Below are 25,491 nucleotides of genomic sequence, written 5' to 3'. Positions count from 1 at the left end.
CCGCCCACTGGGCTCTGCCAACCTGGTGATTTCTGATCTTTCTCGTTTTAACAGGATCTCGGAGAACTCTATCAAAAGCAAATTTATAAGGTAAGAATGAAACACTGGATGTGTCACTTGTGTTAGGCTTAGACATAAGAGTTTCTTCTGAAAAGATCAAAAAAAGAAGAAGAAGAAGAAAGAAAGAAAACATCAACATTTTGTTTCCATATCTTATGTCTGAAAAGAAGGGGATAACCTTTTGCAGCATTTTTCTATTTAATCAATGAACAATTCATATGTTCTATTTGAAATACCTTGATATTAAAAACATGAAAGTCAAATGCTCTGTAGAGAGAGAGGCATGTTTTTTTCATTTCTTTCACATCAAATGTTTTTCAATATCATTTCAAACAAATTATTATATAAACCATATTTTTTAATATACTTGTCAGAGCCAATAGTGGATATTGAAAAAACATAAAAAGTTAGGATTTTTCAGAAAGAAGTTTGTGCAGCTCTTATAAATGTCTCTTTTGGCCTACTATTTAACAAAACAACAAAAAAATAAAGTTTGGGTCTTTATTTTTAACTATGCTGGAAGCACATATTAATGTTTCAATATAAGAAATTAAAAATTCCCCAATTGATTAACCTATTAGGTTGCCTCATTCTCTTTCTTCCTTCCTTTCCCTCCCTTCCTTTCTTTCTCTTTCCTTTCTTCCCCCCTTCCTTCCTTTCTAACTTCTTGAGGTAGAAAATATATAGAGTCCAGAGGTACATAAACCAAGATTTTAATCTTGGTTTGGACTCTCAGCACGGTATTTACTGCTTTTCCTTGGGTGAATTAATTAACCCTTCTAAAGTTATGTTTCCTCAGATATAAAATAGAAATTCCGATATACAACTCACAGAGATTTGGGGCGGAATGAGCCAATATATATAAAATGCCCAGGTGAACCTTTAATAAATACTACTGCTATTTCCTCTCCCTTCATTTATATCATGATCTAATTTGGAGATAATTATTAAGCATTAGTTATCTAGATATATAGATGACAATATATTTTTAAGCCTGAATTTCAGGTCCAATACCAAGAGAGAAAAAATACCTGAGCATGTTTTTATAGAGATTTTAAGATACGGGATGAAGGTCATAATGGCTGTGGCATTCCTAGTCAGCTAACACTCTGCAACATTATTCATTGTCCTATAAAAACTATTTACCCAGCCACTGGTGTTGGTAAATTGTAAGCAAACAATAGGTAATAGAATCCAACTTCCATCAGTGTTACTAGTATTTCAGAGAAGTCTTATCATTCATTGGTGGGAAAATAGTAGCTCGGGAAAGATACAGTCTCTGAAATAAAATTTATGGATTATTTTATTCATAGGTGCTTCTGTAAGGATGAGTTTCTTCAACCGTATTTCTCTGAGCATCTTTAACATTACCTTTATGATGCATGGTAGTGGAACTTGATTCAATTGTAAGTTAGAAAATATTGCAGAGGAATGTTGATGGCAAGATAGGGCTACACTGCAGCTTTCCAAAGGTTGTGGAAAGAGGATGTTTGTATTTGGCTCAATGGAGGTGCTTCCCTTTAGATAGAACTCTGAGAGAATGAGGAGTTAATAGACACATGCCATATTCATTAAAATGTGGAATGAAGCCATCTTTTCTGAGCCAACTTTTCTGAAACAACACAGAGAAAAGGAGTCTTTGTCTTTTGACTTATCTCCCTGAGTTGATCTACTTGATTCTCTCAAATTGCCATTGTTCTAACTTTGTTTGGCAATTTGACACTCAACCAAACTGTATCTTCATTAGAAATGAAAAGATAGGACAATGGAAGATCCCTCCATACCTGTAATAGGTGGATCTCACCTGACTATGCTGACCTAGAGAGGCATATGTGATACAAATGAGGGAATAAATCATTGCTATTCTAGAAATAGATTTATCAGTAGTTCATATTAAAAGTCATCTTTGTTGACTGTGATGGTCGGTTTTATCTGTCAACTTAGCTACGGGGTCCAGTTATTCAAAAAAACATTCTTCCAGGTGTTGCTGCATAGGCATTTTGTAAATGTAATTACAGTTTAAGTAAAAGAGCATATTCTAGATAATCTGGATGGGCCTGATTCAATCAGTTGAAAGGCCTTAAGAATAGAGCTGAGACTTCCTTGAAGAACTACCTCCTGTGGACATCAGCTTCAGTTTGTGTCTGGCAGTTCCAGCCTTTCCTTCCTGACAGTGTGCCCCAGCTTCCGACTTGCCTTGCCAGGCCCCGCTGTTGCATAAGCCAATTCCTTGCAATAAATCTCTAAATATATCTTCTACTTGTTCTGTTTCTCCGGTTGAACCTGAACTGATATCCCAGCTAATAGTACTCTGAGACCCTATTTTCTCCCATTCCTAAGCCTTCCTCATCTTTCCTCCAAATATAACCTCTTCAAACAGGGGAGGCAGAATTACCTAATGCAAAATACACATATCAAAATGTTTGGAAGTCATTATGAATTCTAAATTTATTCAGTCTTTTATCCATGATGGACATACTAGTTAAGATTTTTTCAGTATTTATAAGTCTTATACAAAATGATTTTATTGTCATCATAAAAAAAATTTCACTCTATATTTTAAGGCAAATGCTATTTAAAAGTACAGTAAACAACTCAGGGGTTGGGGCACCAACCCCCTGTGCAGTAAAAATTGACCTACATCTTTGACTCCCCACAAACTTAACTACCAATAGCCTACTGTTGACTGGAAACCTTACAGATAACATAAACAGCCAATTAACACACATTTTATATGTTATATATATATTATATACTGTATCCTTACAATAAAGTAAGCTAGAGAAAAGAAAATGTTATTAAGAAAATTAAAAGGAAGAGAACATACATTTACTAATCAGGAAGCATAAGTGGGTCATTATAAAAGTCTTCATCCTCATATCTTCATGTTGAGTAGGCTGAGGAGGAGGAGGAAGAGGAGGGGTTGGTCTTGCTGTCTCAGAGGTGGTAGAGACAGAAGAAATCCACATGTAAGCAGACCCTCACAGTTTAAACTCATGTTGTTGAAGGGTCAACTGTATTATTTTTACCCTCATTGTATTCTCATAGCACCCAGCTAAATATTTTATACTCAATAAATGTTTGCAGAATGAATAACTGAGCAATATCTTAGTAATACTTTAGGTATTTCCAAGAGAAGTTTATTGTAAAACTCTGATGCTTTTTTTTCAGTAACTTGTTTAGGGGAGGTATTTTCAAAAATAATTTACGATTAGGTTTATCAGGTGATGAATTAAGTTTATCTTCATTTTACGATGTAATTAAAGTGGATAATTTTAAGGAAAATATATGAACTGGAAAAAATTACGATTTAATGTCAGTAGAAAAGACTATCAGATTAACTTCATTCCAGTTTTGTTTCTGTGAAAGTATATACAGATGGAAGCAAAAACTAGAGAGTAATATTCATAAAGATAAATAATAAAATTGTCAGTACTTTTAAAAAATTTTCTCCTTAAATTTTGTTATATTATTTTATCCCTCACAAAGTTTAAAGTACATGTTTTTTTATCTATCCAATCTTTTTAGAAGACTTTTTATGATTATCCCTTTTTTTATTCAGAATGGCAGAGTACGTAGTATGGAATTTTGAAAAATAGTCCAAAAGTAGTTTTTTAATTTTTTGAATTGGATAATAGCCGTTTCTTCATTTTTACAATCTTTTATAATATAATAAACTAAAATGCAAATTTTAAAAACTTGGCTTTATGGTCTTTTAATATATTGAAGTTTAGTTTAAATGCAACTCTATAAACTCATACTTCTCATAAATTAGGACAAATCCGTTCATTAAGATGTGATCATCTTCAAAGAAAATTCAGCTTTGGTGTAATTTTTAAGTTGCTCTCATTTTAATATATAATCTTTGTTTAAAAAAGATTAACAGCAGTGTGGTATCCTGTCTGAAAACTTAAGAAAACATATAGCCAGATAACTACAAGGAGAAATAAACATGAAACCCATAATTCTCAGGCAGGCTTTGCATTTTCACTTTGCTTTATAATTATTCTATACTAGAATAAGTATTTATTTGAACATGGCTTTTCAGAATCAAAAGGTTAGAGTCTACCTTAAACAGAAAGACATGAGAAGGAAGATTTTCAAGCTCTACAGAGTGACTGGATAACCTCACGGAGTTTCCATTTCGTCCTTATATTTGTTATTTTAAAGACTAAGCTACATACAAAATCAAAGTCTCACCTCAAAGCTCAAGTCTGCCACTTGAAAGGCACTAGCAGTACCCTTTTAGTACAACTCGAGCTACCCTTAATAAATTTTACCTTAAGATTAATTTATTAATCAGAAATACTGGAACTGACCAAAGGTCACTTGGTAAATAGCATTTCTAATCATGCACACAAAAAAGAAAATGACAAGAGGGAAAACGTTCTTTCATAGTGGTTGAAGAGATGAGGGTGGGTACAATTCCTGCCGGGATTAGTTCCATACTCACTTTGGTGGCCAAGCATTGACTTCTCCATGTTCACACTTTCTTCAGTGTGTCAGAAAGGTTTTTAATAGGATAGATATACATTTGAAACTCAGTTTTTCCACTTCCAGCAATGATGGCTGATATGGTTTGGCTGTGTCCACACCCAAATCTCATCTTGAACTGTAGCTCCCACAATTCCCACGTGTTGTGGGAGGGACCTGGTGGGAGGTAATTGAATCACGGGGGCAGGTCTTTCCTGTGCTACTCTCATGATAGTGAATAAGTCTCACAAGATCTGATGGTTTTATAAAGGCGAGTTTCTCTGAGCAAGCTCTCTTGTCTGCCGCCATGTGAGACATGTCTTTCACCTTCCATCATGATTGTGAGGCCTCCTCAGCCATGTGGAACTGTGAGTCCATTAAAACTCTTTCTTTTGTAAATTGCCCAGTCTCGGGTATGTCTTTATCAGCAGCGTGAAAATGAACTAATATGGTAGGCTTCAGTAAGTTTATTTCTCTGAGTCCTATTTTGCAAAACAGAGATAATAAAATCTACTTTGCATAACTTTGAGAGTTAAATGAGATAAATGTCTAGAATGGCATTGTTCAAGACATTTAATGAGAACTTCTGCCCTTGTCTTTAGCTCCCTTCTTGAAACAGGTGTTCTTGTTCTTTATCAAAGCAAATTCTACACTCTTCTTTCTCTCCTGGGACCTATTATTCCTTTTCTGTCTTACATCTTTAATCTGAACCTCTCCAATGTCTCCTTCTCAGTTTATAAATTTACTTACAATTCCCTCATCCCTAAAAATATCAAACATTTTTAAACCCCTACTCTTGCTTTGTCATCTGATTAAGTAGCTTTTCTACATGTAGCCATCCTCGTACCATCAACCTTTTGAAAACTTACCCCTGCTCTTTCCTTTCCCCATGCAGTCTTCAGTGGCTCAATCCACCAAACTCCACTGACATGAAACTCCAGCAGCCTCCCAACAGATAATGACAGGGGATGGCTTCCTCTCTAGGATGTCTCACCATTCACCGTACCTCAATTTTCTTGCTTTTGCTTATTTTTTTACTTGCTTGCCTGTTTATTGTTAAATACCCATCTCCCTTAGCTTCCCAATTATAGGACTTTCCTAATCTGATTCTTTCTTCCTACTGTTTAATAACTTTTCAGTTCCTTTAGCTAGCTGCATCCTCTTCTTTAGTCCCCTTTTAAAATTAGTGTTTTTCTAATTTATTCACTATCTAGGTAGATGTCTAGAAGCTGGGCATGATGGAAGATACTAAGATATGGCCCCTGTCCTCAAAGACCTTGTATTGTTGTAAGAAAGAGACCATTAAAACACCAGAAAACAATGAAGAGCAAGAAAAGCCATGAATAGCCCATAATCAACTGCTAAGTGATAGAGGTTAGGCCCTAAGTGAAACAGAAATTCAGAAAAAATGGTGATCACCGTGGGTAAGAATTGTAGAAAGTTTCGTAAGGAAGCAAATAATTGTAGTACCAGTATTTTTATTTTTTATTTTATTTTTTTGCTTACCAGTTAATCTGTAAAAGAAGGGTGTCCTTTTACATTGAAATTGGCCTTTGAGTGGAGTCTCTCTTTATCTCTGACCCTTGTTAAAAAAAAAAAAGTGAACTGGCCGGGCGCGGTGGCTCACGCCTGTAATCCTAACACTTTGGGAGGCCAAGGCGGGAAGACTGCCTGAGCTCAGGAGTTCTAGAACAGTCTGGGCAACATGGTGAAACCCTGTCTCTACTAAAATATAAAAAAAAAAAAAAAAAAAAAAAAATTAGCTGGGCGTGGCAGCATGCGCCTGTAGTCGCAGCTACTCAGGAGGCTGAGGCCGGAGAATCACGAATCACTTGAACCCGGGAGGCTGAGGTTGCAGTGAGCCTAGATCATGCCACTGCACTCCAGCCTGGTGACAGAGTGAGATTCCTTCTCAAAAAAAAAAAAAAAAAAGTGAACACAATAACATTCCATCCACAAACAAATAAACGAAATTAGTATTTTTCTTTTCTTCTGTGTTCTTTTCTTTCTCCTCCCATTACCTCTCTGAGTCATCTTAAGAAGGCATTACAACTATTCAATAAGTCCACGTGATCTTTGCTCCTGAGTACATGGGAAGATTGTACTTTGTCCTCTTCTAAAGTTAGGCCCAGCAAAACATGTGACTTGCTTTGGTCCATAAAATGTACACACACACAACGTGTTACTTCCTTGCAGGAGTATTTAATTGTCTGCGCTTAAGTTTGCAGCCTGCTCCTCCCTTGCTTCAGACATCATGCAGGTGCCATGAAACCAAGGCAGCCCAGGAAGCTGAAGCAATACAGGAGGCTTTGCATGAGGAAAAAAAAAAAATTGGTACATAATTGAGATTGGTCAGTCTTGACTATATGTTTTCTGATCTTTCAATATAAATACAAGAATGGAAAACATTAGGATTCTGATGATACTCTTAGTTCTTCCATTTTATTTTAGTTGTAGAGTATGTTTAAGAAAATTTCAAGGAAGAAAAAATTTAATTCATTAATCTTTTGATGTCAGTTAAAAGGATTTTACACTATGCCATCAGCCATCACAGATCACATAAAAACCTGTATTCCTAGTGCCATCACTTTGCATGTTAAAGCTAAGTGACCACCAATTCTCCAGTTTTTTCTTAATAAACAAGGTAAGCCTTAGAACTGTTGGCCAGTTTTTCAAGTCAGAAACTTGAGTCACCCTTGAATTTTCTTCCTCCTGTATATATGTAAGTAATCACAACTCCTGTTGATTCCAGCATCTAAACTTAAAAACAATAACAACAACAACAACAACAACAAACTTTCTCTCAAGTCCCAGCTGGCCTCCCAGACATGCCGTCCATGTGCACTCTGGTGTGGACAGACTCTTTGCACCACCTCTGCTTCCTCCACTCCAGTATCCATGGAACAGCCAGAACTTCCCTACTTGAAATCATTCTGTTTGCCATTCAAATAAAATCCTCAACATTAGGCAGAGACTCTGAATTAATTTCCAGTTTCCATTTTTCTGCCTCTCCCACCTTCAAGTTCCCTACTCCAGCCATTCTGACCCCTCTCACTTCCTTCAGATTAGTGTCTCTTGATCTCCATCTCTGAATCATTGAATATGCTGACATCGCTGACCCAGAATCCTTCTCTCATTTTTTTCTTAGTTAACTCATATGAATCCTTCCCATATCAGCTTATATGTCACACTTCTTGATACACAGGCAAAACTAAAAAATATTTGTTGACCTATTCTCCTACTCATTATTCCAGTTGAGGTTCTCATCAACTCCTATCCATATTGTTGAAATAGTTGCTTACTCTTCTCCCTGCAATCCCTCTGTCCCCTTCAATTACAGTGCCCATCATGCAGATGCTAGTTGTCTGGGTATGAAACATTACTCGATATAATTTTCTAATTTTACCCTTTAGTTATTACTATCCTCGTTGCTTGTCTCATTTAATTATATCACCCAATTTTAACACAATGAGTGGGTATAATAATTAAGTAAATAATCTTCTGATTAATACACTGATTAGTCACAATAAATTTTATTTACTGAAAAATCTTTTATTGGAATTGAGTGATTTATCTATGTCGTCTTAAGAGTTAAATGCTGCAGCTTCTTATAATGCACAGCATAACTTGAAATTCATTTGCTTGATAGCCGCACCAAAGTTTAGAATTTCTTGCTAAAAATAGATTATATGTTACAATGCCAGAGACATGTTTTCTTGTCTTTTCAAAGCCACTAAATCACAGTTTAGTATCATAAAGTATACTGAATTTCACACAGCTTACTTTATAGGCAAAAATTGTAAGCATAATTCAATTTCAATAGATACAAAATCTAATAGTAAACTATCCAAAAATATATATAATTTATATTGCTTCTTTCAACAAAAGAAGCAGTAAAAAGTATCATTCATGAAAACTAGACAACACTGAAAAATTAAAAGAAGAAAAACACTGGAAACCAACAAAACAGGGCTAAATATAGCCAGAAAAATAGGGAAGATAACTTTTTATCTCTACAATTAAATAAATCTTTATATATGTAAGGAATCAATACTTCAGCAAAAAAATTCTTAATTAGAAAGTGTAATATGATTTGTAAAATAAATATATGACTACAATGTATGTAAGATACACAAATAAACATTTTAATGGCAGCATAATAGTTCTTGTCCAAATACAGAGAAACATTTTGGTTATCTAAAAGTATTAGTATTGTTGACTAAGACTACTCAAGTAGGCTCTAATGGAACTCCCTCAGTGCTTGATTTATCTAATTCAAGATTTGTTTTGTTTTGTTTGTTTGTTTTGCGACAGAGTCTCGCTCTATCGCCCAGGTTGGAGTGCAGTGGCATGATACCAGCTCACTGCAACCTCTGCCTCCCGAGTTCAAGTGATTTTCCTGTGTCAGCCTCTCAAGTAGCTGGGATTACAGGTGCATGCCACCACACCCAGCTAATTTTTTGTATTTTTAGTAGAGACGGGTTTTCACCATGTTGGCCAGGCTGGTCTTGAACTCCTGACTTCAAGTGATCCACCTGCCTTGGCCTCCCAAAGTGCTGGGATTACAGGCCTGAACCACCCCACCCGGCCAAATTCAAGTTCTCATGGTACTTATTTGAGAAGTAGATTTCACTGTTCACTAATTTAGCCCTTCATAAGTTAAGGTAATATTACATTTACAAATCTGGGGATATAAATATAAATCATGTAGACATCCATTTGGATGACCATTAATGATTTTTCTCTGTTTGGGTAGAACTAATTTGGTGATTCCCAAATTGGTATGCCTCATTCTAAGCAGGCTTTTCTCCATAAAATAAAATAACTTTTTATTTTTCCATTTCTGTGTATTTTGTAAAGCTGAGGACAACTGAAGTAACAGTTACATTGCGAGAATGGACATGACCATAAATACTGGCAAAATCATCATTTTTAATTTGTTTCCATTTTTAAGTTTTGTAGTAATAAAAGAGAGCACATTACAAGGCATGTATTACTATCCTTGTAAAAATTGGAAGATACTAATAATGGGTAATTTTACATTTACTAGCTAATGGTATGGTACAAACGAATATTTTTCAAAATAAAAATGAGGTCCATATGAATATCAACTCTTTATCATAAGTATCATTAGAAACTATAGAGCCCCAAATGAACTCTTGAGGGTAAAGCTCTTAAAATAAAAAATAACATTTTAAGCGCAAAGCTATTACAAACTCATTTGATATTCACTTTAATTGCAATGACTATAATGAATATACTTTGTATTTGAACAGATGTCACAAGTACTACTACAGAAGTTCTAATATAATTTCAGTCTTAGTTAAGAATAAGTAAATGGATATTTAAAATTGAATGTTACCATGAAGGAGGGAAAAAAAATCAATTACAGTAAACACTAGCTTCTTTAAAACACAAATTAAAGATTTTTATTAAATTGTGTTCTTTCTTGTTTTGACATATGCAAAATATAATAATACAAGGAAATTGCTGTCTCAACCACTCCTTTTCCTTGCATCAGCTATTCTGCAGATTAGTAGGCCTGGAAAATGAAAATTGGGAGTGTAAAAAATGACTCAGAAGGGTAAGCTGAAATTCCCTTTACAATATTTAGAGACTGGTATATCAGAAGGATTTAAAAATTTTATTATGCCAATTTATTTTAGCTGAAGGAGGTAACTATGTATGCCATTTTATTTCAATGGGTCAGACAAGCCCTAATATTCCCTTTAATCTTCTCCCACATGAAGGACTAACACCTTAAATTCCAACATGAGAAACCTTCATGCCATAAATTAAAGACAGTGTTTCTCAATGTGTGGTTCACAGAATTACCCATGGGTGTTTGTTAAAAGCAAATATTCTGAGGCCCCAACCAAGCTCTATCAAAGCCTGGGAGTAAGGCCATTCAATCCACATTTTGACAAGCAACCCAAAAATTTTGATGCACACTCCTGCTTAAACCACTGACCCAAGGTTGGGTGAGGTAACACTTAAAGCTATACATTATTCATTTCATTGGATCAGCAAACATTTGTTAAGTACAAATCCTATGTGAACCAAAGATTTGATATATACATAGAATGTCCAAACAGGCAAGAAGCTTATGAGAAACTGATTTTTAAAGTATTATTTATTATGTACAATAATAATCTACAAATGACGGGAAACCCAGTGTCTAGATGTCTAGAAATACAAAGAAAATGGTATATTTACTGTTCAGATTAAAAGTTTACTCTTGATTTCAATTTAGCAGTTTTTCTCGTGAAAGGGGTATCTAGAGGTTAAAGAAAAATGCCTTCATCTCATTATTAGAAAATGCAACTAACAGAGTGCTTAATAACAAGTTTATCCCATTTTTCCTGATGTTTTGTACATTTTATGTTTTGTAAAGGAGAGTGGTTATGTGTGTGAGGCTTCACGGTGGCTGAGGGGAAGAGACAAGGAATGTCAATGAGGGGGAAAGAAAGATGCTGAACTGCAAGACCAGGAGCACTAAAGGTGAACTATTTTCCCACCTCTAGTCTAATTCTCTTGGTACCTCAACCGTAAGTTGAACATATTTGGAAACCATACTGTGTTTTTTAATTACCAGAGCAAAATTCAAAAACTGAAAGCTGACTTTGGAGTTTAATACAAGAAAGAAAGAAAATAAAGAACATAAAGCTGAGAGTACCAGGGTTCTTTTGCTGGTCAGGAATTTGTCCCCATCTCCACCCCTACCCCAGGACTGAAGACTAATTAACTGGAATCTGTGAAAAGGGCTTCAATAAGGAGCAGCCGCTCATGAAACAGTGAAGACAAGCTGATGAGGTTCATTAGTGGCTCTTATTGCCCTTGGTCTTCTACATACAGTCTTTGACTTTTCCTGGCACTGGAAACAGGATCCAGTTAAAACACACACACACACACACACACACACACACACACACACACACACACCCCTATGGTAAGTGAAAGTGAACAGAAAAAAGAGTTGTGCTGGTTCTCAGCATGGTCTCTAGAGCAGGAATATCAGCATCACTTGGGACCCCATTGTATTCATCTGCTCAGGCTTCCATAACAAAATACCATAGATTGAGTGGCTTCAATGACAGAAATTTATTTTCTCACAGTTCTGGAGGCTGGGAAGTGAAAGATCAAGGTTTTGGCTGATTCTTTTTCTCGTGAGGGCTCTCTTCCTGGCTTACAGGTGGCTGCCTTTTTGCTATGCCCTCACATGACAGAGCTCTGTTTCTTCTCCTGAGACCACCAATCCTATTGGACTAGGACTCCACCATTATGATCTACCTCATTTAATCTTAATTACTTACTGAAAGCCAAATCTCCAAATATAGTCACATTGGGGGTTAGGGGTTTAACACAGGAATTTGGGGGGAACATAATTCAGTCCATAGCACTCATTATAAATGCAAATTCTCAAGCACCACCTGAGACCTACTGAATCAGAAACTCAGGAAATGGAGCCCAGCAAAGCAGGTTTTATTTTCTCACCAGGTATTGTAATGCCCACTAAAGTCTGAGAAGTACTGGCCCTCAGGATGAAGTCCCAACTCCACAGCACAGCATTTACTTTCCTTCCCAGTTTACTCCCACCCTCCTTTCCAACCTTATTTCTTAGAGGGTACTCTGTCTATAATTCTAGCACAAGGCTTTGCACAGAGAAAGCACTCACATTTTCACAATATTGTGTACTATCGTTATAGAAGTTATTAAGAAATTATTTTAGACACATAGAGGGGAAAAGGGGTCCTGGGGAAGTTTTTGTTTCTTTTAAAGCAGCTCCAAAAATGTTTCTTGTCTAGCAGGAAAGCCCCCGCTCTTAGAGCCAGGCCGGCAAGCTTTGATGTGCAAATACCGGCCATTAGAAACTGGGTCCACCCAAACATGGCGATTCCTGCCCTGTTCTTCCTTGCCCTCACATGTGCCTGGCAACATGGCTGCCCCCACATATCTCCATGTGGGTAGAGCATCATGGCGCCCTGCCTTTGCATATTAAAAGGCTAGGGTGGGAGGGCCAGTTTTCCTCCTGGGCTACGTGAATAACATGCCTGGTCAAACCAATTCCCTGAGCCCTGTGCAAGTCAGGTAGCACATCCTCCATCCTCCTCATATAAGCAGCCACTTTACCACCACGCACAGGGTTTTCTCTCATTGGAATCCCTTCCTCTCTCTGTCTCTGTATGGGGGAGCTGTTTTTTTCCTCCTTCCTTCTTTCTGGCCTGTTAAACTCTCCTCTCCTTAAAACCACTCCACGTATGTCCATGTCGTTTTATCCAGTTCTGCGTGAGATTAAGAACCCTGGTGTTCCTTCAGTCATCGGAGCCTTATCACTGTTTGCTTATAACTCTTCTCTGTAAACTGCTCCCTACAACATTGCTTTCAATTCATTGCTGTTTTGGGGCATTCAATAGCCCATTGGTCTCTGACATAGCACAAAGTTGCTTAACATGATTTTAAAAAATCAATATACTACTTGCTACTTATCATGTCCTTAAGTGTATCAAGTCTTATAAGTACTTAGTATATTACCTTATGAAATTCTCCCAATCACCCTGAAGTAGGCATTATAATTTCTCCTTGACAGAAAAAGTCGCTGGAAACTGAGGCTTAATATCAAAAGGTCTATTGTATAACATGGTGACTACGGTTAATAGCAATGTATTTATTATATCTCGAAAATTGCTAAGCATGGATTTTAAGTATTTGCTTCACAAAAAATAATAAATGTATGAGGCAAGGCATATGTTAGTTTGATTTAGCCATTGCACTATATATATATAACATATTGTACACGATAGACATATACAATTTTGTCAATTAAGGTAAAATTTTAAAAAGAGATCAACTCAGTCCCCCAAAGTCACATACTTGGGAAGTGGTAAGGTTGGAAATTACGAACTCATGTTTCTTTGACTTATTTCCACTGTGTTTTACTACAGACACAGAGATGCAGTTTTCTGACAACATCTCGAATTTACTGCCAAGACTTCCAGAGCATATGGAACTTGTTGCAGTAAAGTTATTTCCAGTATATCTTTTGGAATCTCTCTGTTCTCTACACCCGGACACAGTCTTGCCCACATGTATGTGTGTTTGCATGTGCACACTCACACACACACTAGCACATGCTAAAAGTTGGCCATCATGAAAACAAAAAATCAGGCTAGACTTCTTGAGACAAACAGGTACCGTGAAGCAACTACCGGGAAGAAAGAGCTCTAAATTCTATCGCTATTCTATATCCTATTTGGCTGTAGACAATTTTTAGAATGCTTTCATCTTTACAATAAAGACACCTGAAGCTCTCAAAGGGAATTGCTTGAATGTTCACAAGGAGCTCTGATAAACTTTGTCCCACAGCCATTACTGACAATTAAGCACTAGAAACATATATGCACATAAAATTTAAAAATCCGTAAGTTTAAAACAATGGACTATTTTTTCCTCAAAATCATTCTTTCTTAGCTTCCTTCCCCAGAAAACAAGCCCAATTATTTTATTTTACTTATTTACAGCTTCCTTCCTACTGAAGACTGGACTATAAGATAATGAACCACACCTGTTGGATTCTTTAGGCAATTCTAAGCACCAGCTGAGATAGTGATTAAAAGTAACATTCCATTCTCAGCCTACCTGGGGTGTTCAACAATCTTGACATCTTGCAGAAATAGGAGACATACTGCTCACAGTACTCGGCACTGTCAGTGATGGCACTTATCTGGTCCATGGAGGCGCTGTAAACGAGCTGTGTCACTGAGTACTTTTCTGGGTTGTAGCCGACCACAGGCGTCTGCATCTGCAAGTCATGAGACACTATGGTCCACACTTTGTCCTCTGTGGGGAGAAAAACAACCAGGACCCTGGATCATTAGTATGCAAATGCTTCTCCAAATGTCAGAAAATAATTGAGCCACACTTAAATGGTCTTTTTACTGAGCTGGCGTGGAACAGTGTTAAGGAGAGCAATCCTTAAAACCCCCTGCTCTTTGCTCATCCCTAAGTTCTGCTTATGAGGACAAAGTAGGAAAGTAATATTTTTATTGAAAACAAATGCAAGACACCTCCTGAAAGCAAGGCAAAAAAAGAAAAAAAAAAAAGCTTTTGCATCTTGTTGGTGCTCTAACATCTGCAGCATTGAATATCAGGCTCATTATGTCCCAACTTCTTGCGGACTTTGTCATCCATCATTCCTCTGGTGGAACTGGATTTTCTCTTTCCTAAATGAACTATGCTCTCTTTCAAGCCTCTGAGTCTTCCTACATGGTGTTTGCTCTAATCAGAATATGTATCCTCATCTTGTCAACAAATGTTCTTTTCACACTGACCTTTTAGGCAAAATTAGACACTGCATTCTCTGCTATTGAAATGTTCTATACATGTGGAATAAAGCAAGTGACTAATTATCTTGGTGATTTTGACCCTGAAAATTTCAGTGCGAGAAAAGAAGCAGATATAAAATAGATAAGGTTAAATAAAAGCTCCATATACTTTAAATTTTAGTTAGAAGCATCACTAAGAACCTAAGATAATGTTATCTAATTTTAAATGTGGCATATGTCTTGCCTCTGTGCACTGAAAAAGCTCCTACACAAGGACTGACCTCGTGCACCAGACTGTGATCACTAAATACCATTTCCTCTAAGATAAAACTAGGATCCCTGGAGAAATGATGGCTTCTACGGCTGGAAATGTGCAAGATGAAAGATGAGCCAGGAACATATCCCAGTAGAAAAAAAGAAGCAATTAGAGACTGAGGGCAGTTCAAAAACACCCAGGGCCAAAGATGGGCCAATCTGAACATCAACAAGAATATTCTGCAATGGATTGAGGCATATCAAATATATTTAAATCCTTAATTTTATTAAAATTGTTAAAAATGTTTAATTTTGGAAGATGCTAGGTAACCAACTCATTATTTTGAATATTGGTGAATAAAGAGAAGAATCAAGCCTTTGGCCTTTCTTTGTTATAGGAACCTTAATGAAACCAAATATTGTCTTTATGGAAATATTTCAGCTCATAAAAGAAGACTAAATGGTGGGATTAGAGTATCATGATTTCCTAACTTCTGACAAATTTAGTAGGATCTAAGCAATGATTATCAATGGCTGCTAATATAACCACAAGTGAAACCACACATGATGCACCTTTGGATGAAAATACACAATCAATGTTACACGTAATGTACTATTGATAAAAATCAAGCATGAATTTGACCAAGTCTATAGACCTAAATTCTGGATTTCCAGAATTTATAAGGGACAGAGGAACATATTAAATAGCACACAGGGAAATACTCCATGAAATCCCTGCCCGTGGGAAACTCTATAGACCAATATAGTTTTATCAACTGATAAATTGCAAAGGAAGTGGGTAGAGAGGAAAGAAGTGGTGAGAGAGAGAGAGTGCAAGAGAGAGCGTGCTGTAGATTAAAAGAGACTTATTGAACTTCCTCCTCATTTGGTCTTATTTTGGTACATGGCAACTCCATTCTTTCAGGTGCTCAAGACAAAACCCAGGAGTCACCATTAATGCCTCTCTTTCTTCTGCATTCATCATCAAGCCTGCCCATGAATCCTCTCTGCTCTACCTTCAGTGTATTTCCAAAATTTGAACACGCCTCCTGCCAACCCACCACCACTACTAGGGTTAAAGCCATCCTGATTCCTAACCAGTCTGCTGCTTTTCACCCTTGCCTCCTCACATCTACACTCAACACGGGAGTCAGGGTGAGGTTTTTCAAATATAAGTGAGATTCTGATACTCTGCTCAAAGCCTTCAATGGCAGCGGGTCTTGTTCCAGTAGAAGTCAAGTCCTTAAAACAGCTGAAGTCCCTCCGTGACCTGGCTCCTCCCGCCTCTATGCCCTCACACGCCAATCCTTCCTCCTTGCTCCTTTGGCACCAGCCATATGGACCTTTCATTCCTCAAACACATCAGCAGGGTCCCTCCTTAGTGCCTCTGCACCTGCTGCTTCCTTTGTCTTTCCTCGGCACCCTCAGGACCCACTCTTCTTCTCTTCCAGTGCCAGCCTTTCCTTTCCTATTCTACAGCTGCTCTCTGCCTCCTCCTCCTGCTTTAATTTTCTCCCTAGCGTTCATCTCCCCTTTACTTGCACACATTTTATTTTTTTAAAGTCTGTCCCCCCACATTAAAAGTTAAGAAAGCAGAGATTGCACAATAATTGGCACATAGTAGGGCTTCAAAAATATTAGTTGAGTAGAAAGAGGAATTAACAAAAGTTAATGTTCTCACTCATGAGTGGGAGTTGAAAAATGAGAACACATGGACACAGAAAGGAGAATATCACACACCAGGGCCTGTTGGGGGGTGTGGGGTAAAGGGGAGGGAGAGCATTAGGACAAATACCTAATGCATGTGAGGCTTAGAACCTAGATGACAGGTTGATAGGTGCGGCAAACCACCATGGCACATGTATATCTATGTAACAAACCTGCACGTTCTGCACATGTATCCAAGAACTTAAAGGAAAATAAAAAAATAAAAACAAAAAAGTAAAAGTTAAATAGATCCAAGCTACTCAATCTAGGAACAGTTTAAAGTCATTTTGGTCCCAGTTCTGGCTTGGTCAGGACTATCCTGTGAGACTCTAGACAAGTGACTTCATCTTCTAGGCTCTAAATCCCTTTCATCTATAACAACATCCCTCTCTGCTAGAGCACTTTCCAGTTTGCTCTTCTTGAATCAATTAGAAAAGTTCAGTTACAGTGTCCCCCATGGTAATATATTTTCTGTAGAATAAATATATTCCAGTTTTACCTTTAGCCTCTTTGGAACTGCCTTCCTTTAGTTCCTCTGATAAGCAAAGAAGCCACATCATATTTTAGTAATTCTGTCACTTTCTGACATGATTCTCATGATAAACTGTTTGTCACTTGTGTCCAGACCTGCAGATTTACCTTCACCTAATTAAAGATACATTAATTAAATTAGGTTGGTTTTTATCTTTTCTGTTACAGTCAGCCTCTGGCATAAAACTTTCTAGTGTCTGACACTGCTTCCATTTTTTATTTTTTTTCTCACAAATCTCTGTCAAGAGCCTTGTCCTGCAGTAGTACTCCAAATCTTTCTTTGACTCATGATGGAATAGCCTTCAAACCTGATGTCTTCTTTAAAGGGTCATAAATGTCTTTTCAATATAATGGTCATAAAGGCAAGCATTAATTTAAGCAAATAAAACCAAATGGTCACCCATTTACAGTCTCTATCTTACACAACTTCATTAACTTTAAAAATATTACCTATTTGCTGAGATTGAAGAGTCTCTACTGATTTGTTCCTAGTGACTTCTCAGCCCTAAACTCTACTTCTGCCCCTCTCACCACAAACATTTCTCTATCAAACCCCTATGCATTATCTGTTATATGTTTGTTTTGTAACACACCCATGCATTCAACAAATATTATTGAGTGCTTACGATATGACAGATACAGATCTAGGGAATGTATCTAAGGAAACCACAGTGCAATAAGCATTTATACATTTTTGGAGCTTGGGCAGGGTGTGGTGGCTCATGCCTGTAATCCCAGCACTTTGGGAAGCCGAGATAGGAGGATCACTTGAGCCCACAAATTCAAGATCAGCCTGGGCAACACAGCAAGACCCTGTCTCAAAGTTATTTTTAAAAATTCGATAAAAAAAAAGTTTTGGAGCTTATATTCTTCCATTCTAGTGGTGGAAAAACAGATCGTAAGCAAAATAATTAAAATTAAACATATATATATATATATAGTTTGCCAGTGATAATGGCTGGGAGAAAAGCTACATCAAGGAAGGGAAGTATAGACCCTGTGAATGGGGATTGCCTTTTCAAATACAGCAAAACCTGCAAAGGCTTCACTGAGAAAATGACATTTGAATGTGTAAGGTAGTTATCCAGCAAGCCATGTGAATGCCTGGGGAAAATATTCCAGACAGAAGAAATACAAATGCAAATGTTCTAATTCTGGAATTTTCCCGGCATCATTCAGGTATACAAAGAGTCCACTGAGTGACAGAAGGAAGAATAGGAAGAAGTGGGAGTTAGAGATGGATGCGCATGGGACGAGCATGACCAGCAGTCTGCTGTGTCATAGTAAGAGATCTGGCTTGTAGTCAAAGGAAAACAAACAACTGTTGGCATTGGAGGATTTTGAGCAGAAAAGTAGCATGCTGTAACTTATTTATTGATATACTATTCTTCAATAAAATTATATTTTGGAAAGATTTGAAAAGAAATACACATGCACATATGTATCTATTTTATAAAGTAATTAAAAATTTTTACAGCGTCTTGTCATTTTTTTTCTGAGAAAGCACAATGTTTAAATTTTTATTTCATTTCAGTATTTTGGGGGTACAGGTGGTTTTTGGTTACATAAAGTTCTTCAGTGGTGATTTCTGAGATTTTGGTGCACCCATCGCCTGAGCAGTGTACACTGTACCCAATATGTAGTCTTTTATCCCTCACCCCATCCCTTCCCCGCCAAGTCCCCAAAGTCCATTATATCATTCTTATGCTTTTATGTCGTCATAGATTAGCTCCCACTTACAAGTGAGAACATACAATATTTGGTTTTCCATTGCTGAGTTCTTTTACTTAGAATAATAGTCTCCAACTGCATCCAGGTTGCTGCCAATGCCATTATTTCATTCTTTTTATGACGAGTAGTATTCCATGGTGTATATATATCACATTCTCTTTATCCACTCATTGGTTGATGGACTTTTAGGCTGGTTCCATATTGTTGCAATTGCAAATACTGTTGCTGTAAAAATGTGTGTGCAAGTATCTTTTTCATATAATGACTTCTTTTCCTCTGGGTAGATACCCAGTAGTGGGATTGCTGGATCAAATGGTAGCTCTACCTTTAGTTCTTTAGGGAATCTCCATACTGTTTTCCATAGTGCTTGTACTAGTTTACATTCCCACCAGCAGTGTAGAAGTGTTCCCTTTTCACCACATCCATGCCACCTGTTATTTTTTGATTTTTTAATTATGGCCATTCTTGCAGGAATAAGGTAGTGTATTAGTCCATGCTCATGTTGCTATGAATAAATACCTAAGACTGGGTAATTTATGAAGGAAAGAAGTTTAATTGACTCACATTTCCACATTGCTGGGGAGGCCTCAGGAAATTTACAATCATGGCAGAAGGCACCTCTTCACAGGGTGGCGGGAGAGAAAATGAGAGTTGAGCAAAGGAGGAAAAGCTCCCTATAAAACCATCAGATCTTGTGAGAACTAACTTATTATCACAAGAACAAGATGTGGGGAAACTGCCTCCATGATTCAATTAACTCCATCTGGTCCTCGCATAGGATTATGGGACCTATAATTCAGGATGAGATTTGGGTGGGGACATAGCCAAGGCATACCATTCTGCTCCTGGCCCCTCCCAAATCTCATGACCTCACAATTCAAAACACAATCATGTCTTTCCAATGGTCTTCAAAGTCTTAGCTTATTCCAGCATTAACCCAAAGGTTCAAGTCCAAAGTCTTGTGTGGGGGCTCCAACCCCACATATCTCGTCTGCACTGCCCTAGCAGAGGATCTCTATGAGAGCTCGACCCCTGTAGCAAAGCAAACTTCTGTTTAGACATCCAGGTATTTCCATACATCTTCTGAAATCTAGGTGGAGGTTCTCCAACCTCGGTTTTTGACTTCTGTGTACCCACAGGCCCAACATCATGTGTAAGTCACCATGGATTGGGGCTTGCATCCTCTGAAGCAATGGCTTGAGCTGTTCCTTGACCCCTTTTAGCCAAGGCTGGTGCTGAAGCAGTTGGGATGCTGGGCACCATGTCCCAAGGGCCTAACACACAAAAGATTTTTCCCTCCTAGGCCTCTGGGCCTGTGATGGGATGGGCTGCTTATGCAAATTTCTGCAGCCTGTTTGAATTTCTCACCAGAAAACGGAGTTTTCTTTTCTACCTCATTGTCAGGCTGCAAATTTTCCAAACTTTTATGCTCTGCTTCCCCTTGAATGAGGCAGGGACAAAATGCCACCAGTCTCTTTGCATAGCAAGAGTCACTTTTACTCCAGTTCCCAATAAGTTCCTCATCTTCATATGAGACCACCTCAGACTAGACTTCATTGTCCATATCACTATCAGCATTTTGGTCAAAACCATTCAACAAGTCTCCAAACTTTCCCACATTTTCTTGTCTTATTCTGAGCCCTCCAAACTGTTCCAGTCTCTTCCTGTTACCCATTTCCAAAGTTGCTTCCATATTTTTGGATATCTTTACAGCAGCACCCCACTACCCAGTACCAATTTACTGTATTAGTCTGTTCTCACATTGCTATGAAGAAATACCTGAGACTGGGTAATTTATAAAGGAAAGAGTTTTAATTGACTCATAGTTTCACATGGCTGAGGAGGCATCAGGAAACTTAACAGCCATGGTGGAAGGCACCTCTTTACAGGGCAGCAAGAGAGAATGACAGCAACGCAAAGGCAGAAAAGCCCCTTATAAAACCATCAGATCTCGTGAGAACTAACTTACTATCACAACAGGATTAGGGAAACCACCCCCATTATCCAATTATCTCTACCTGGTCCCTCCCGCAACACTGGGTTGGGGATCATGGGAACTACAATTCAAGATGAGATTTGGGTGGGGACACAGCCGAACCACCATATCAGGTGGTATCTCACTGTGGTTTTGATTTGCCTTTCCCTGATAATTAGTGACATTGGGCATGTTTTCATATGTTTGTTGTCCATTTGTACATCTTCTTTTGAGAATTCTCTACTCATGCTCTTTTCCCACTTTTTGATGGGATTGGTTTTTTGTTGCTGATTTGTTTGAGTTTCTTGTAGATTCCGGATATTAGTGCTTTGTCACCTACATAGTGTGCAAAGATTTTCTCCCACTGTGGGTTGTCTGTTTACTCTGCTGATTATTTCTTTTGCTGTGCAGAAGCTTTTAGTTTAATTAGGTCCATTTATTTATCTTTGTTTTTGGTGTATTTGCTTTTGGATGCTTTGTCATGAAATTTTTGCCTATGTCAATGTCTAGAAGAACTTTCCTGATGTTATTTTCTAGAATGTTTACGGTTTCAGGACTTAGATTTAAGTCTTTGATCAATCTTGAGTTGATTTTTTACATAAGTTAAGCGATGAGGATGCAGCTTCATACTTCTACATGTGACTTGCCAATTGTGCCAGCACCATTTGTTGAATAGGGTATCCTTTCCCCACTTAATGTTTTTGTTTGCTTTGTTGAAGATCAGTTGGCTTTAAATATTTGGCTATATTTCTGGATTCTCTATTTTGTTCCATTGGTCTACTTGCCTATTTTTACACCAGTACCATCCTGTTTTGGTCTCTATAGCCTTGTAGAATAGTTTTAATTAGGGTAACGTGATGCCTCCAGATTTGTTCTCTTAGCTTTGTCTTGCTTTGGCTATGCAGGCTTGTTTTTGGTTTCATATGAACTTTAGGATTTTTTAAATATTTCTGTGAAGAATATTGATGGTACTTTGATGGAAATTGCAATCTGTAGATTGATTTTGGCAGTATGGTCATTTTCACAGTATTGATTCTACCCATCCATGAGCATTGGGTTGTGTTTCCATTTGTTTGTGTCATTAATGATTTCTTTCACCAGTGTTTTGTAGTTAACTTTGTAGAGATCTTTCACCTCCTTGGTTAGGTATAGTCCTAAGTATTTTATTATTATTATTACTTTGTGCAGCTGTTGTAAAAGGGATTGAGTTATTGATTTGTTTCTCAGCTTGGTTGTTGTTGGTGTATAGCAGTGCTACTGAATTGTGTACATTGATTTTATATCCTGAAACTTTACTAAATTCATTTATCATATCTAGGAGCTTTTTGGATGAATCTTTAGGGTTTTCTAGGTATATGATCATATCATCTGTGAACAGCACAACTTTAATTTCCTCTTTACAGATTCTGATGCCCTTTATTTCTTTCTCTTGTCTGATTGCTACAGCTAGGACTTCCAGTACTATGTTAAATAGAGGTGGTGGGGGTGGGCATCCTTTTCTTGCTCCAGTTCTCAGGATGAATGCTTTCAACTTTTTCCCATTCAGTATAATGTTGGCTGTGGGTTTGTCATAGATGGTTTTTATTACATTGAGGTACATCCCTTCTATGCCAAATTTGCAGAAGGTTTTAATCGTAAAGGGATGCTGGACTTTGTCAAATGCTCTTTCTGCATCTATTGGGATGCTCATATGACTTCTGTTGTTAATTATTTTATGTGATGCATCATATTTATTTGGTTGTGTATGTTAAATCATCCCTGCATCCCTGGTACGAAACCCACTTGATAATGGTGTATTATCTTTTTGATATGCTGTTGAATTTGGTTAGCTAGTATTTTGTTGAGGATTTTTGCATATATGTTCATCAGCAGTATTGGTCTGTAGTTTTCCTTTTCTGTTATGTCCTTTCCTGGCTTTGGTATTAGGGTGATACTGACTTCACAGAATGATTTAGGGAGAATTCCCTCCTTCTCTGTCTTTTGGAATAGTTTCAGTAAGATTGGTATCAATTCTTCTTTGAATGTCCGTTAGAATTCAGCTGTGAATCCACCTGGTTCTGGACTTTTTGGTTGGCATTTTTTTGTTTTTTTACTACTGTTTCAATTTTGCTATTTGTCATTGGTCAGTTTAGAATTTCTATTTCTTCCTGATTTAATCTAGGAGGGTTGTATATTTCCAGGAATTTATCCATCTACATTAGATTTCTAGTTTGTAAAGGTGTTCATAGTAGCCTTGAATGATCTTTTGTATTTCTGTGGTATTGGTTGTAATATTTCCTGTTTTGTTTCTAATTGAGATTTGGATCTTCTCTCTTTTTTTCTTGGTTATTCTTGCTAATGGTCTATGAATTATGTTTATCTTTTCAAAGAACCTGCTTTTTTTCATTTATCTTTTGTATTTTTTTGTTTGTAGTTCATTTAGTTCTGTTCTGATCTTTGTTATTTCTTTTTTTCTGCTGGGTTTGCATATTGTTTGTACTTGTTTTTCTATTTGCTTGAGGTATAATCTTAGATTTTTTTATTTGTGCTCTTTCAGACTTTTTGATGAGGGCATTTAATGCTATGAATTTTCCTCTCAGCACCACTTTTGCTGTATGCCAGAGGTTTTGATAAGTTGTGTCACTATTATCAATCAGCTCAATTTTTAAATTTTATCTTTATTTCATTGTTGACTCAATGATCATTAAGGAACAGGTGATTTAATTTCCAAGTATTTGTATAGTTTTGAGGGTTCCTTTTGGAGTTAATTTCCACTTTTTTTCCACTGTGGTCTGAGAGAATACCTGATATACTTTTGATTTTCTTAAGTTTATCAAGACTTGTTTTGTAAGCTATCATATGGTCTACCTTGGAGAATGTTCTGTGTGTTGAAGAAAACAATGTATATCCTGCAGTTGTTGGGTAGAACGTTCTGTAACTATCTGTTAAGTCCATTTGTTCTAGAGTATAGTTTATGTCTATTATTATTATTATTTTTGAGACAGAGTTTTGCTCTTGTTGCCCAGGCTGGAGTGCAGTGGTGCAATCTCAACTCACTGCAACCTCTGCCTCTGGGGCTTAAGTGATTCTCCTGCCTCAGCCTCCCAAGTAGCTGGGATTACAGGCACCCATCACGTTGCTTGGCTAATTTTTTGCATTTTTAGTAAAGACAGGGTTTTACCATATTGGCCAGGCTGTCCTTGAACTCCTAACCTCAGGTGATCCACCCGCCTCAGCCTCCCAAAGTGCTGGGATTACAGCCATGAACCACAGCGGTCGGCCTACGTCCGTTATTTCTTTGTTGACTTCTCGTCTTGATGAACTATCTAGTGCTGTCAGAGGAGTATTGAAGCCCCCCCCACTATTATTGTGTTGCCATCTATCTCACATCTTAGGTCTAGTAATAATTCCCTTATAAATTTGGGAGCTCCAGTGTTAGGTGCATATATATTTAGAATTGTGATATTTTTCTGTTGGAGTAATTCTTTTATCATTTTATAACGTTCCTCTTTGTCTTTTTTTTTTTTTTTTTTAACTGCTGTTGGCTTTAAAGTCTGTTTTTTCCTGGTAGAAGAATAGCTACTGCTGCTTGCTTTTGGTTTCCATTTGCTTGGAATATCTTTTTCCACCCCTTTACCTTAAGTTTATGTGAGTCCTTATGTGTTAGGTGAGTCTTTTGAAGACAGCAGATATTTTGTTGGTGGATTTTTATCCATTCTGCCATTCTATATCTTTTAACTGGAGAATTTAGGCCATTTACATTCAACATTAGCAGTGAGATGTGAGGTACTGTTTTCTTCATCATGCTAGTTGTTGCCTTAATACCTTATGTTTTGTTTTAATTGTGTTATTGTTTTATAGGCCTGGTGACATTTATGCTTTAAGGAGGTTCTATTTTGGTGTGTTTCAAGATTTAGAAACCCTTTTAGCATTTCTTATAGCACTGGCTTAGTTGTGGCAAATTTTCTCAGCATTTGTTTGTCTGAAAAAGACTTTATCTCTCCTTCATTTATGAAGCTCCGTTTTACTGGATACAAAATCCTGGGCTGACAATTATTTTGTTTCAGAAGGCTAAAGATGACACCCCAATTCTTTCTGTCTTGTAAGGTTTCTACGGATAATTCTGCTATTAATCTGATAGGTTTTCCTTTATAGGTTATCTGATACTTTTGTCCCACAGCTCTTACGATTCTTTCCTTTGTCTTAACTTTAGATAACCTAATGACTATGTGCTAGGTGATGATCTTTTTGGAATGAATTTCCCAGGTGTTCTTTGAGCTTCTTGTATTTGGGTATCTTGATCTCTAGCAAGGCCAGGGAAGTTTTCCTCAAGTATTCCCTCAAATATGCTTTCCAAACTTTTAAATTTCTCTTCTTCCTCCAGAAAACCAACTATACTTAGGTTTGCCATTTAACATAATCCCAAATTTCTTGGAGGCTGTGTTCACTTTTTTATTC

The 25,491-nt window shown here is 37.2% G+C and overlaps 1 protein-coding gene and 1 long non-coding RNA gene across 2 annotated transcripts in view; one reads left to right on the top strand and one right to left on the bottom strand.

Annotated features, from left to right (window-relative positions):
• CNTNAP2 (contactin associated protein 2) overlaps nucleotides 1-25,491 on the bottom strand; it is a 2,300,337-nt gene that overhangs the window by 763,493 nt on the left and 1,511,353 nt on the right. Inside the window, exon 13 of the mRNA XM_063815738.1 lies at nucleotides 14,170-14,370. Within this exon, the coding sequence (XP_063671808.1) occupies nucleotides 14,170-14,370 (201 nt within the window). The remainder of the gene's footprint in view (nucleotides 1-14,169; nucleotides 14,371-25,491) is intronic.
• Nucleotides 1-25,491, top strand: part of LOC134810589 (uncharacterized) — a 47,342-nt gene that overhangs the window by 162 nt on the left and 21,689 nt on the right. The window contains exon 2 of the long non-coding RNA XR_010159035.1: nucleotides 55-90. This is a non-coding gene — a long non-coding RNA (uncharacterized LOC134810589). The remainder of the gene's footprint in view (nucleotides 1-54; nucleotides 91-25,491) is intronic.

This window comes from Pan troglodytes, chromosome 6 (assembly GCF_028858775.2).
Source record: "Pan troglodytes isolate AG18354 chromosome 6, NHGRI_mPanTro3-v2.0_pri, whole genome shotgun sequence".
Taxonomy (NCBI): Eukaryota; Metazoa; Chordata; class Mammalia; order Primates; family Hominidae; genus Pan; species Pan troglodytes.
Note: the sequence above shows the minus strand (reverse complement) of the source record. Positions and strands in the feature narration are given on the sequence as shown.